This window comes from Urocitellus parryii, chromosome 5, assembly GCF_045843805.1.
Source record: "Urocitellus parryii isolate mUroPar1 chromosome 5, mUroPar1.hap1, whole genome shotgun sequence".
Lineage (NCBI taxonomy): Eukaryota > Metazoa > Chordata > Mammalia > Rodentia > Sciuridae > Urocitellus > Urocitellus parryii.
This window is the reverse complement of record NC_135535.1, coordinates 59744880-59759061: the sequence shown is the minus strand read 5'-3', so window position 1 is coordinate 59759061 and position 14182 is coordinate 59744880. Positions and strand designations below refer to the sequence as shown.

The 14182-nt window shown below is 33.7% G+C and overlaps 1 protein-coding gene across 1 annotated transcript; it reads right to left on the bottom strand.

Annotated features, from left to right (window-relative positions):
* Nucleotides 1–12177: 12177 nt before the first annotated feature.
* On the bottom strand, nt 12178–13116 carry LOC113189563 (olfactory receptor 6C2-like). The gene has a single exon (XM_026398409.1). It carries the CDS (start codon nt 13114–13116, stop codon nt 12178–12180), a length of 939 nt encoding a protein of 312 aa, XP_026254194.1.
* Nucleotides 13117–14182: the final 1066 nt, after the last annotated feature.

Genomic DNA, 14182 nt, shown 5'->3' with positions numbered 1-14182 from the left:
CTGCTATCATGTCCTATAGTAGAAAAGGGCATGTGCTACACTATTGACACTTAACAAAGAATACTAACTTGGGGTGGGGATCGGCCTGCAAGTGTTTTCTCATCATCACAGTCCCCACCATATACACTGTTATACACATGTTTTTCAATTGTCAAAAAAATGTTCCTAAATGAATTCATCTATTGCATGTTTTCCAGTTAAATGCCTAAGCCATTTTCCTTTCAATTTGGACTCTGAATTTAAAAAGTTTTAACATTAACTTTCTTTAAGTTTTCTGTGACTTTGAACCACTGTTAATTTATTAATTTTTACATTTCAAGAGATCAAATTTTCTGCTTTTATTTATTATCTTCATACTCATAATAGAGAAACTGCCTTCATTTTGCTACTATTTTCAGGAATAATTCCTTCTTCCAGTTCCCCCTCTGATCTCTCAGGTAACAATGATCACATCACTGAGTAAACTTAATCAGCCCTATCACCACTGGATATTGGTCATCCTCTAAATGAGACTGTTTTTTGTTTATTCTGTTTTCAAAGTGTAAATTTGAAATGAGGACAGAGATCTCTAATGAGGTGATGTCATTCTTTTGGAGGGCTGGGGGTAGTTATATGCACATATATCTTAGTATCTGATGTGAGGTGATAATATAGATTATTATTTCTGGATAACTATCAAATTTTAACATTTCAATGTCAAATTTAAATGCATAAACATCTCCCCAAAGTGGCATTTTATATATCCAAGGAAACCAAATTCTATAAATGAAAAAACCTTGCTTTACTAAATATAAAAATTATCACATTTTTTTCTTTTTAAGAGATAGGTGATTTTTTTTCTCTTCCAGAAATAATAAAATTTAGATTACAAAAAAAAGTAAATATAATTAAACTAAAATAATAAAATTTATTGCACTTACTATTTTAACTGTCAATTATAGTTTCTGTTGGTTGTTGAAACACAAAATCGTACAATTTCTAAACTGGAAAAGATATTTAAGATGACTGTCATATGAACTTCTTGTCATGTTTGCTTATGAATCCACTGTCAAATTCATGACAACTCTAGGTTGCATAAACATCTCAGAGGTATCCATCTTCAACCAGTTCCTTGGACTTCCTTCTATTTTTATACCCTTAAAATAAAACAAAGAAAGAAAAGAAAACATTTTAATATGAAGACTGTGGAATGTTAGGAATCTTTACCTGAGGATAGTTGGCACTCTGACTTCTCAGGTCAATGGGTACCTTTGCTGTATCTAGCTTACATTTGCTCTGTTTGATAAAAATGCAACTAAATGAAAAAGAGAGTCTCTGGTGACCTACACATGGTTACTAGTAAATCTATGGAGTAACCAAATTTGAGGTTAAAAAAAAAATAAAAGTATCCTACCTTTGGCTTCCTTGGAGACAGTGTCCTTAGAGACAGGAGGATGCATCTGTGGATAAAAGCCAATAGAACCAAAAAAAAAAAAAAAAAAGAATCTGATTATGAAATAAAATACAACTTTAGCTCCTTTTTAAAAACTTTCACTTCACATACACTGAGGGAAGATCATAAGAAACCACATTTCTCATTAAAACATTTTTACATGAGTTACTCATTATAGTTGGGAAATTTCAATTAGACAAGAAAAACATAAAATTACATAACCCATGTTGTTTACATTTCTAATTTATTTCTACAAATATATCAATATATTTATAAGCACTATTTAAAAATTAACATTAACAACATAATTTGTGTAATTGGATATACAATGCCAAATGTTCTTAATTTTTTTTTTTAAGGTAGGGGTACCAGTGATTGAACTCAGGGGCACTACACCACTGAGTCACATCCCAAGCCCAATTTTGTATTTCCTTTAGAGAGAGGGTCTCACTGAGTTGCTTAGTGCCTTGCAGTTGCTGAGGCTGGCTTTGATCCTCCTGCCTCAGCTTCCCAAGCCTCTGAGATTACAGGTGTGTGCTACTGCGCCCAGTTAAATGTTCTTAAACTTTTAAATATGCTCCAAATTCATATATATATATATATATATATATATATATATATATATATATATAAAATCATATTGGAATAATTTTTACAATTAATTTATTTTATTAAATTTTATTTTTTTTTAGTTTTTGACTTATTTATTAATCCTTCTATCTGCTCATGGAAACCTGGGGTGATTCCATATCTTGGCTATTGTGAATAATGCTGCAATAGACACAGGAGTGCAGATATCTCTTCCACACACTTATTTCCTTTCCCAAAGGAAATAATCTAGCAGTAGGATTCTTGGATCATATGGTAGTTCTAAAGTTTTTTGCAGAACCTCCATACTGGTTTCCATAATGGGTATACTTATTTACATTTCCATCAATAGTGTATGAGAGTTTCTTTTTCTCTGCAGCCTCACCTGTTGACCAGTTCTGGGTTTTTTTATTTTTTATTTTTTTTGTTTGTTTTTTTGTTTTTCTGTATTTTTGTTTTGCCTTTATGTTAACAGCCATTCTACCTGGGATAAAATAGGATCTCATTGTGGTTTGCTTTCATTTCCCTGATATCACTGAGGTTGAATGTATATTCATAAACTTTTAGCCATTTGTAGGTCTTATTTTTTTTTTTTTTTTGTACTGGGGATTCAACTCAGGGCACTCAAATACTGAGCTACATCCCCATCCCTACTTTGTATTTTATTTAGAGACAGGGTCTCACTGAGTGCCTCACCATTGCTGAGGCTGGCTTTCAACTCTCATTCCTCCTGCCTCTGTCTCCAAGTCACTGGAATTACAGGCGCTCATCATGGCACCTGGCTGCCAGTCTTCTTTTTGAGACATTTCTATTCAGATCATTTGCTCATGTTAAAATTGGATTTTTTTCTTCTTATGCTTTTGAGTGTATGAGTGCCTTGTATATTCTTGTTATTAATCCCTTGTTGAATGGATAGTTTGAAATATTTATTCCCTTTCTTCAGATTTACTTAGCTCTGTTGCTCATTTCCTTTGCAGTGTAGAAGATAATTTTCATTTGATAGAATACCCATTTGTTTATTTTTATTTTGTTTCCTGTGCTTTGTGAATTACCCAAAAAGAACTATGCCTGAACTTATATCCTGAAGTGCTTCCCTATGTTCGCTAGTAGTTTCAAATGTTCGAGCCTGACATTTAAGTCTTAAATCCATTTTCAAATTATGTTTGTATATAGAGAGAGGTAGGGATCTAGATTTATTACTCTGCATGAGGATACATGCTTTTCCTACCACTATTTATTGAAAAGACTGTCATTTACTCATTGTGTATTCTTAGAAACTTTGATGAAAAATAGTTGTCTGTATAACTATGGATTTACTTCGACCTTATCTCTTCGATTGCATTGGTCAGTGCATTTACTTTGATGCCAGTACCAGGCTGTTTTTGTTACAATAGCTTTATATTATGTTTTGAAATCAGGTATTATGCTGCTCCAGTTTTGCCTCTTTTGCTCAAGATTGTTTTGCCTATTTGGCAGTTATGTGAAGAATATGTTTGGTATTTTGATGGGGATTGCACAGAATCTGTAAATGATTTGAGTAGCATTGCATTTTAACAATATAAATTCGTCAAATCCAGAAACATGAAATATCCTTAGCTGCTGGGCCTTGTTCAGTTTATTTTATCATTGTTTTATGGTTTTCATTGTAGAGATCTTTTTCTTCCATTGTTTATTCCTTCAAATTTTGCATTTTAATAGCTTTTATGAATGGGATGTCTTTCTTGATTTCTTTTTCAGCTAGTTTATTATTACTTTTTAGATATTCTACTAATTTTTGGATGTTAATTTTGTATCCTGAAAATTTACTGAATTTGCCAATCAGTTTTAATACATTTTTTAGAAAAGTATTTTGTTTTTTTTTTCTATATAAAAATTTTGTCCCTGCAAACAGGGACAATCTAATATTCTCCTTCCTAATTTGTATGCCTTTATTTTTTTCTAGCCTAATTGCTCTGTCTGGGATTTCACCACTGTATGGAATAGGAATGGTGAAAGTGGGTATCTTGTCCTGTTCCAGATCTTAAAAGAAGATCTTCAAACTGTCTTGCTTCAGTATAATCAGTTATTTCCTGTACTTACATTTGGATTTGGTTTATTGAGAGCTTTATAATAATGTAATGTTGAATTGTATCAAATTGCACCACTCCTCCTTTTTCCCAGTCTGTTTCCCTCCCACTCAATTCCCTTCTTCCACTCCACTGATCTCTCTTGTATTTTTATAGAGTTTCCCCCACATTTCCCCTTATTTTGTTTTAGCTTTCACATATGAGAAAAAACATTCTACCCTTGACTTTCTGGATCATGGCCTTAGTATGATGCTCCCCAGTTCCATCCATTTATCATCAAATATGATAACTTTATTCTTCTTTATGGTGAGAAAAACTCAAAATGGAGTTTTATATGTCAGATTTTCTTTATTTACTCACCTGTTGACAGGCTTCTGGGCTGGTTCATAATGTGGCTATTGTGATTGCACCTGCTATAAACATCCATATGGCTGATTACCTATAATATGCTCATTTAGATCTGTTGGATATATTCCAAGGAGTGGGATAGCTAGGTCATAAGGTGCTTCCATTCCTAGTTTTTTGAGGAATCTCCATAATGCTTTCTGGAGTGGTTGTACTAGTGTGCAATGCCACCAGCAATCTATGAGCATACCTTTCCTCCCACATCCAGCATTTATTCTTGTTTGTATTCTTGATCTTTACCCTTCTGATGAGGGAGAGAAAACCTCAATGTAGTTTCAATTTGCATTTTCCCAATTGATAGAGATGCTGAATATTTTTCATATATTCACTTGCCATTTGTATTTCTTCTTTTGTGAAGGTTCTGTTTAGTTAGTTGCCCATTTATTATTCGAGTTATTTGGGGGGTTTTTTGGTACTAAACTTTTTTTGAGTTTTTTTATATGTTATGGATATTAATCTCCTGTCTGAGCAGGTGGCAAAATTTTTCAATCTGTGGGCTCTCTTTTCAAGCTTTTAATTGTTTCCATTTCTGCACAAGCTTTTAATTTTGTGTTCTTCCACTTATTGATCCTTGCTTTGGTTTCTTGTCTTTAGAAGTCTTGTTCAGGAAGTCAGTGCCTATGCAAACATGTTGGAGTGTTGGGTCTACATCTTCTTCTACAGTTGCCAAATTTCTGGTCTTTGTTCTTTGATCCACTTTCAGTTGACTTTTGTGTGAGATGATAGATAGGGGTCAAGTTTTATTCTTCTACATAGGTTTATTAAGTTTTCCCAGCACCATTGGTTAAAAGGCAATCTTTTCTCAAATGTATGGTTTGGGGCACCAGATGACTCTATTCATGTGGATTTCTCTCTGTGTCTTCTATTCTATTCTGTTGGTATTTAATGTCTGTTTTCGTGCCAATAAGATGTTGTTTTTGTTACTATAGTTCTATGGTATGCTTGGAGGTCCAGTATTGTGATAGTACCTCCAGCCAGCCTTTTTTTTTTTTTTTTTTTGCTTGGTATTTGGCTTTCTGGGTCTATAAATTTTAGAATTGTTTTTTTCTAGTTCTGTGAAGAATATCATTGGTATTTTGATGGAGATTTCATTTAATCTGCATGACACTTTTGTTAGTATGGCCATTTTGACAATATCAATTCTGCCTATTCAAGAACATGGGAGATCTTTCCATCTTCTAAGGTCTTTTTTAATTTCTTTCCTCGGGGTTCTATAGTTCTCATTGCAGAGGTCTTTCACCTCTTTGCTTAGTTTTATTCCCATTTATTTAAAAAAAATCTTTGAGATTACTGTGAATGGGATAGTTTTCCTAATTCCTTTTCAGCAGATTTATTATTATAATTTAGGAAAACAATTGATTTGTATATGCTGTATCCTTCTACTTGGCTAAATTATAAGTTCTAGAAATCTTCCGGTGGAATTTTTCTTGTTTCTAATATAGGATTGTGTTATCAGCAAAAAGAGAAAATTTGGCTTCTTCTTTTCCTATTTATGTCCTTTATAGTCTATCTCTTGTCCAATTTTTCTGGCTAACGTTTCAAGGACCATGTTGAATAAAAGTTTTGAGAATGCACATCTTTGTCTTGTTCCTTATTTTATAGGTAATTCTTTCATTTTCCTTCATTCTAAATGATGTTATCCTTCAGTTTGTCATATATAACCTTTACAAAACTGAGGTAATTTACTTCTATCCCTAGTTTCTCCAGCTATGGAGAACTAATGACTGGGTGCTATATTTTATCAAAGGCCTTTTGCATCTATTGAGATAATCATGAGATACTTCTCCTCAACTCTATTAAATTTGTTTAGTTGTAGATGGACACACAATATCTTTACTTATTTTTATATGATACTGAGCATCAAACCCAGTGTCTTACACATGTGAGGCAAGTACTTATGACAAAGCTACAGCCTCAGTCCTCCTTAACTCTATTTATCTGGTGAATTTTATTTATTGATAGTGTATGGTTTTTATTGTGTTTTTGATTGTGTTTTTTATTATGGTTTGCTAATATTTTTTAAGGATTTTTGCATCTACATTCATCAGGGAAATTGGTCTGAAGTTTGTTTCTTCTTGATGTGTTATTGTCTGCTTTTGGTGTCAGGATTATACTGGCTTTATAGAATGAATTTGATAGTTTTTTCTCCTTTGCTATTTCATAAAATAATTTAATGATCTCATAGAATTCAGCTTAGAATCCATCTTGTTCTGGCCTTCTAACAACTGCTTTAGTTTCATTGTTTTTTTGTTTTGTTTTGTTTTGTTTTTTGAGAGAGAGAGAGAGAATTTTCCAATATTTATTTTTAGTTTTTTTTAGTTTTCGGTAGACACAAACATCTTTATTTTATTTTTATGTGGTGCTGAGGATCAAACCCATCACCCGGCACATGCCAGGCAAGCGTGATACCGCTTGAGCCACATCCCCAGCCCTAGTTTCATTGTTTGATATTGTTCTCTTTACGTTTTCTATATACTCATGCTTCAATTTGGGTAGGTCATTTGTCTCTAAGAATTTGTCAAAGTCTTCAGGATTTTATAGATTATTGGAGTATAAACTTTCAAAGTAATTCCTAATAATGATCCTCTGAATTTCAGAAGTGTTTGTGATGATAACTCCTTTTTTTTTAACCTCTAAATTGTTGATTTGGGTCTTCTTTCTCTTTTTTTTTTTTTTTAGTTTTGCTATGGGTCTATCAATGTTGTTTATCCTTTAAAAGAACAAACTCTTAGTTCTATTGGTCGACTGTATTCCTTTCTATTCTTAATTTTATTAGTATCCACGGCCCAGGACAGAGATGTTTGCTGCCCCAACTGCATATAAGCTCTCAGTGCTCACAGCTAGAAATTGCAGCCATCCTTATTTCCATTCTCTGTCCTATCTCCTGTGGAGGTCATGTGGAGCACTGAGATAGGCCAGCACTTCCAGGGAGTGACAGTTCCTAGGTCAGATCCATCCCACTCCCCTTGTCTGTGTTGTGGTTGTGGGGTTTCAGCACCTCTTTGGTAATAGCCATCCTGCTACAAGTTCTTTCTAGATGTATTGTTGAGATTTCCTGCTGCAGATATGCTCTCTCTGGTTTTATTTGTTGCTATCTGAAGGTGGGGAGAAGCTGTATTGATTTAATTTTTTCTAGGGAGGCTGGCCAAGTATGTATTACATGAAATGCCTGCCACACTTTGAGTGGCTTTCTGTTTACAATTTAAATTAAATAGCTTGATCTCCTTCACTGACTCTTCTGCTTCTCTCATGTTTTAATTGTTTCTGTTTTTCTTTCCAGATGTTGGTAAGGAAGTAAATTCATGTACTTTTTCTCTTCCTTTTTCTCTTTCTGATACCCCTGTCCACTTCCCCAAACCTGATTCAGGTTCAGTGTTAAAAATACTGTCCTTATTTTCTGCTCTGGTGATCAAACTTCAAGCCTCTCCAAGTCTCAGACTGCTCCATATTGAGTGTCAGAGCAATTACTCTGTTAACCCTCTCTCTAGTCAGCTGCTCCTTCACTGCTTCCTTTCAGGGCTGTGTAGAGTTCCAGAGTCCCTGATTAGTCCAATTCCACCATCTTTCCTCATGAAAAAGAACTCTTATACAGTATTGGCGGGAATGTAAATGATACCAATGAACAAAATTATAACAGATTCACACCAAGGCACATTATAATGAAAATAACTAATGTACAGAATAAAGAAAGAATAATAAAAGCCATGAAAGAAAGGAATCAGATTACATATAGGGGAAAAACAATTAGGTTATGTGCAGAGTTTTCAACCCAGACCCTGAAAGCTAGAAGATCCTGGAACAAAATATACTAAGCTCTGAAAGAAAATGGATGCTAACCAAGAATCTTATATCCTGCAAAATTAAGCTTTAGATTGGATGATGAAATAAAAACCTTCCATGATAAAAAAAAAGTTAAAAAGAATTACAGCTAAAAAAAAAAAACCCTACACTACAGAACATCCTTGGCAAAATATTCTGTAAAGAGGAAATGAAAAACAACTATAGAACTCAATAATATAATCAATAACTTAGACTTAACTGACATATAGAGAATATTTCATCCTTCAACAAGCAAATACACTTTCTTCTCAGCAGCACATGGATCCTTCTCTAAAATAGACCATATATTGTGCCACAAAGCAAATCTTAGAAAATATAAAAAAATTAGAGATACTACCCTGCATTCTATCAGATCACAATGGAATTTAATTAGAAATCAATGATAAAATAAAAGATAAAAACTACTATAACACCTGGAAACTAAACAATATGTTCTGAATGAACAATGAACTGCAAAAGACATCAAGGAGGAGATTTAAAAATTCTTAGAAGTAAATGTGAATAATGATACAACATATGGAAATCTCCAGGAAACTATGAAGGCAGTTCTAGGAGGAAAGCATTGCATGGAGTTCATTCCTTAAAACAAGAAAAAGTCAACAAATAAATGACCTAACACTACGTCTCAAAGCCCTAGAAAAAGAAGAACAAATCAGCAACAAAAGCAGTAAAAGGCAAGAAATAACTAAAATTAGGGCTGAAATCAGTGAAATTGAAACAAAAGAAACAACTGAAAAAAAATTGACAAAACAAAAAGTTGGTTCATCATGAAAATAAATAAAATTGACAAGCCCTTAGCCATGCTAACAAAGAGCAGGAGAGAGAAAATGAAGTCACTAACATACGTGATGAAAAAGGAAATATCACAACAGACATTACAGAAATACAAAAGATAATTAGAAATTATTTTTTAAAACTTGTACTCTAATAAAACAGAGAATATAGAAGGCATCAACAAATTTCTAGAGGCATATGAGTTATCTAAATTAAATCAGGATGATATACACAACTTAAACAGATCGATTTCAAACAAGAAAATAGAAGACGCCATCAGAAGACTACCAACCAAGAAAAACCCAGGACCAGACCAATACACAGCTGCGTTCTACAAGTCCTTTAAAGAAGAATTAATACCTATGCTTTATGGATTATTTCATGAAATAGAAAAAGAGGGAGGAGTACTTCTAAACCCATTATATGAGGCAAATATTACCCTGATTCCAGAACCAGGCAAAGACACATCAAAAAAAGAAAACTTCAGACCAATATCACTAATAAACATACATGCAAAAATTCTCAATAAAATTCTGGCAAATCAAATACAAAACCATATCAAAAAGATTGTGCACCATGATCCAGTGGGATTCATCCCACAGATGCAATGTTGGTTAAATGTATGGCAATCAATAAACATAATTTATCACATCAATGGACTTAAAGATAAAAATCATATCATCATCTCTAGGAGATGCAGAATAAGCATTCAACAAAATACAGCTCCCATCATGTTCAAAACACTAGAAAAATTAGGGATAACAGGAACATATCTCAACATCATAAAAGCTATCTGTGCTAAGCTCCAGGCAAACATCATTCTAAATGGAGAAAATTTGAAAGCATTTCCTATAAAAATTGGAGCAATACACAATTCCTCTGTCACCACTTCTATTTAACATAGTTCTTAAAACACTGGTAATTAGACAGACAAAATAAATTAAAGGGATAGATTAAGAAAAGAAGAACTCAAATTAGCACTATCTGTGGATGATATGATTCTATACATAGAAGACCCAAAAAAATTCCACCAGCAAACTTCTAGAAATAGTAAAGGAATTCAGCAAAGTAGCAAGATGAAAAATCAACACCCATAAACCAAAGGTATTTCTGCATATCAGTGACAAATCCTCTCAAAGGGAAACAAGGAAAACTCCCCCTTTTATAATAGCCTTAAAAAATAAAATGCTTGAGAATCAACCTAACAAAAGATATTGAAAGACTTTTACAATGAAAACTACAGAATGCTAAAGAAAGAAATCAAATAAGACCTTAGAATATGAAAATATTGTTCTTGGAGAGGCAGAATTAATATCGTCAAAATGACCATACTACCAAAAGCACTATACAGATTTAATGCAATTCCAATCAAAATCCCAATGACATTCCTCATAGAAATAGAAAAAAACAATATGAGATTCATCTGGAAAAATAAGAGACCCAGAAAAGCTAAAGCAATCCTTAGAAAAAAAGAGTGAAGCAGGTGGCATCATTATACCAGAACTTAAAATATACTGCAGAGCAATAGGAACAAAAAAAGCATAGTATTGGCATCAAAATAGACTCATAGACCAATGGGTACAGCACAGAGGACACAGAGACAAACCCACATAATTATAATTATCTTATATTATACAAAGGTGCCAAAAACATGCATTGGAGAAAAGATAGCATCTTCAACAAATGGTACTGGAAAAACTGGAAATTCATATGCAAAAAAATGAAATTAAACCACTATCTGTCACCATGCACAAAACTCAACTCAAAGTGGATCAAAGACCTATGAATTAAACCAGAGACACTGCATCTATTAGAAGAAAAAGTAGGTCCTAAACTCCATCATGTCAAATTAGGCCCCTACTTCCTTAAATAGACTCCTATAGCACAAGAATTAATATTGAGAATCAATAAATGGGATGAATTTAAAATTAAAAGCTTTTTCTCAGCAAAAGAAACAATCAGTGAGGTGAATAGAGAGCCTACTAATTGGGACCAAATTGTTACCACATGCATGTCAGATAGAGCACTAATCTATAGGGTATATAGAGAACTTAAAAATCTTAACACCAAAAAAAAAAAAAACAGAACAGATACTTCTCAGAAGATAATATACAATCAATCAACAAATATATGAAAAAAATGTTCAATATCTCCAGCAATTAGAGAAATGCAAATCAAAACTACTATAAGATTTCATCTCATTCCAGTCAAAATGGCAAATATTAAGAATATAAACAACAATAGGTGTTGACGGGGATGTGGGGAAAAAAAGTACACTCATACATTGCTGGTGAGACTGCAAATTGGTGCAGACAATATGGAAAGCAGTATGAAGATTTTTTGGAAAATTGGGAATGAAACCACCATTTGACCTAGCTATTTCACTCCTCAGTCATACACAAAGGACTTAAAAAAACAGCATTCTATGGTTCAAAGCCACATCAATGTTCATTGCAGCACAATTCACAATAGCTAAACTGTGGATCCAACCTAGATGCCCTTCAGTAGATGAATGGATAAAAAAAATGTGGCATTTATACACAATAAAATATTACTCAACAATAAAAGAATAAAATCATGGTATTTGCAGGTAAATGGATGGAGAGGAGAATATAATGCTAAGTGAAGATAGCCAATCCCAAAAAATCAAATGCCAAATGTTTTCTCTAATGTAAGGAAGCTGATTCATAGTGGGGTTGGGAGAGGGATAATAAGAAGATTAGAAAAACTCTAGATGGAGCAAAGAGGTGGGAGGGGAAGATAGGGTGCATGGGGGTAAAAAAGATAATGCAATGAGATGGATATCATTACCCTATGTACAAAGACACAAATGGTATGAATATTCTTTATTTGCAACCAGAGATATGAAAAATTGTGCTCTATATGTGTAATATGAACTGTAATGCATTCTGCTGTCACATATAACAAATTAGTATAAAAAAATCACAAAATTGTCACAAATCAATAAAGGGCCATAAGAAAGTTAATCCAGCTAATCTAGTGAGAACTTCAAGAAAGACGTAAAGGAACTAACTTTTCATTTTCATTTAATTGCTTATATCCAGCACACTCCTATTTGTGTAAAATAAAGGCAATTTTTTTGATTGTGTCATTGATAGCTTGTTTCACTTGCTTGTTCCTCAAGGTATAAATAAATGGATTTAACAAAGGGGCAACAGATGTAGTGAGCACAGATACCCCTTTATTGATGTCCACCTGTTCTTTGGCTGAAGGCTTGACATAGATGAAGATGCAGCTGCCATAGGTGATGGAAACCACAATCATGTGGGAGGAGCAGGTGGAAAAAGCTTTTTTTCTTTGCTGAGCTGAAGGGAATCGTAAAATTGTCCTAATAATATTTATGTAAGAAAGAATCACACCTATTAGTGTGATAATGAAAGTAAAAACTGCACAGATAATAACAGTCTGTTCTAGAAACCACGTATCTGAGCATGAGATCTTAAAAAGAGGAGATGCATCACAGCCAAAATGATCAATGACATTGGAGTCGCAGAACTCCAGCTGGAGGCCCATGCTGAGAGGTGTGATGATGATCACCAGCCCAGAGATCCAGCAACAGAAGACGAGGATGGCACAGACTCTGTTGTTCATGATGGTGATGTAATGAAGGGGTTTGCAGATGGCCACATAGCGATCATAGGACATGGCGGCCAGGAGAAAAAACTCTGTGGCCCCAAAGAGTCCAATAAAAAATATTTGACTGGCACAAGCATTGTAAGTTATGGTGTTATCCCTAGTTGATATACTATAGAGGAATCTGGGAACACAGACTGTTGTGAATGAGATTTCTAAGAAGGAGAAGTTTCGAAGAAAAAAATACATAGGTGTTTTAAGATGGGAATCCGTCAGGGTGAGAACGATAATAGTCAGATTACCAGTGACGCTCAGAATGTATGTTAAGAATAAAAAGATAAAAACCAGAATTTGCAGCTGTGGGTCATCTGTAAGTCCCAACAAGATGAATGTTGTTATTGCTGTGTGATTTATCATAATTGATTTTGATGTTTTAGGCAATATGCATGCCAAAAGTCAAACCACCTAAACAGAAGAAAAAACAATACTTACAAGCTTTGACAATGAAGTACGATTTAAAAAAAAAAAGATAAAACTATGTATACTAAGACAAGCAATAATAAGGACAATAAAGTCAATAAAATTGAAAATGAAGAAGGCAATAGAGAAAAATTATCAAAATGCAAAATTGACTTTTGAGAGATGCATGACACTAATAAAGCTCTAACCAGGTTGATAATAAAACACACACACACACACACACACACACACACACACAAAATCACTAACAGAAAGAAAGCACACATTTTATAAATATCAGGAATTACAGAGGAGGAAATCACTAGAGATTTCCCAGGAAGGAAAATGAAAATTATAATGAGACACCATCTCACCACAGTTAGAACTATTATCAAAAAAGCAAGAACACAAACAAAATACCCAAATACTACAAGGATATGGAGAGAAAGGAACTCTTAGGGATGTAAATCAGCACAGCTATTGTGAAGAACAGTATGTAGGTTCCATAAAAACTAAAGATAGCTGTACCGTATGATGCAGGTATGCCACTTCTGGGTACACAGTCAAAGGAAATGAAATCAACTCACCAAAGAAATAACTACCTGTACAGGTTTATTGCACCACTATTCACAATAGCTAAGATAAAGAATCAGTCTGGGTGCCCATCAATAGATGACTGGGTAAGGAAAATGTGGCATATATACACAATAGAATATTGTCCAGCCGTAAAAGGGAATGAAATCCTGACATTTGCAGCAAAATGGATGAAACTATATGGATGAGCCTTATGTTAAGTGTAAAAAGCCAGACACAGAAAGAAAGAAAACTACTACATGTTTTAACACATGGAAGCCAAAAATTGTCAACCTGAATGTAGAATAGTGAATACTGGAGATTGGGAAGAGTGGGTGCAAGGGCAGGTAAAGGGAGGCTGGATTTGATTAGTGCAAATATCTCACACAACCCTATTCATATGTACAATTAATACATGTTAATAAAATTGAAAGAAAAAATTATGGATGTT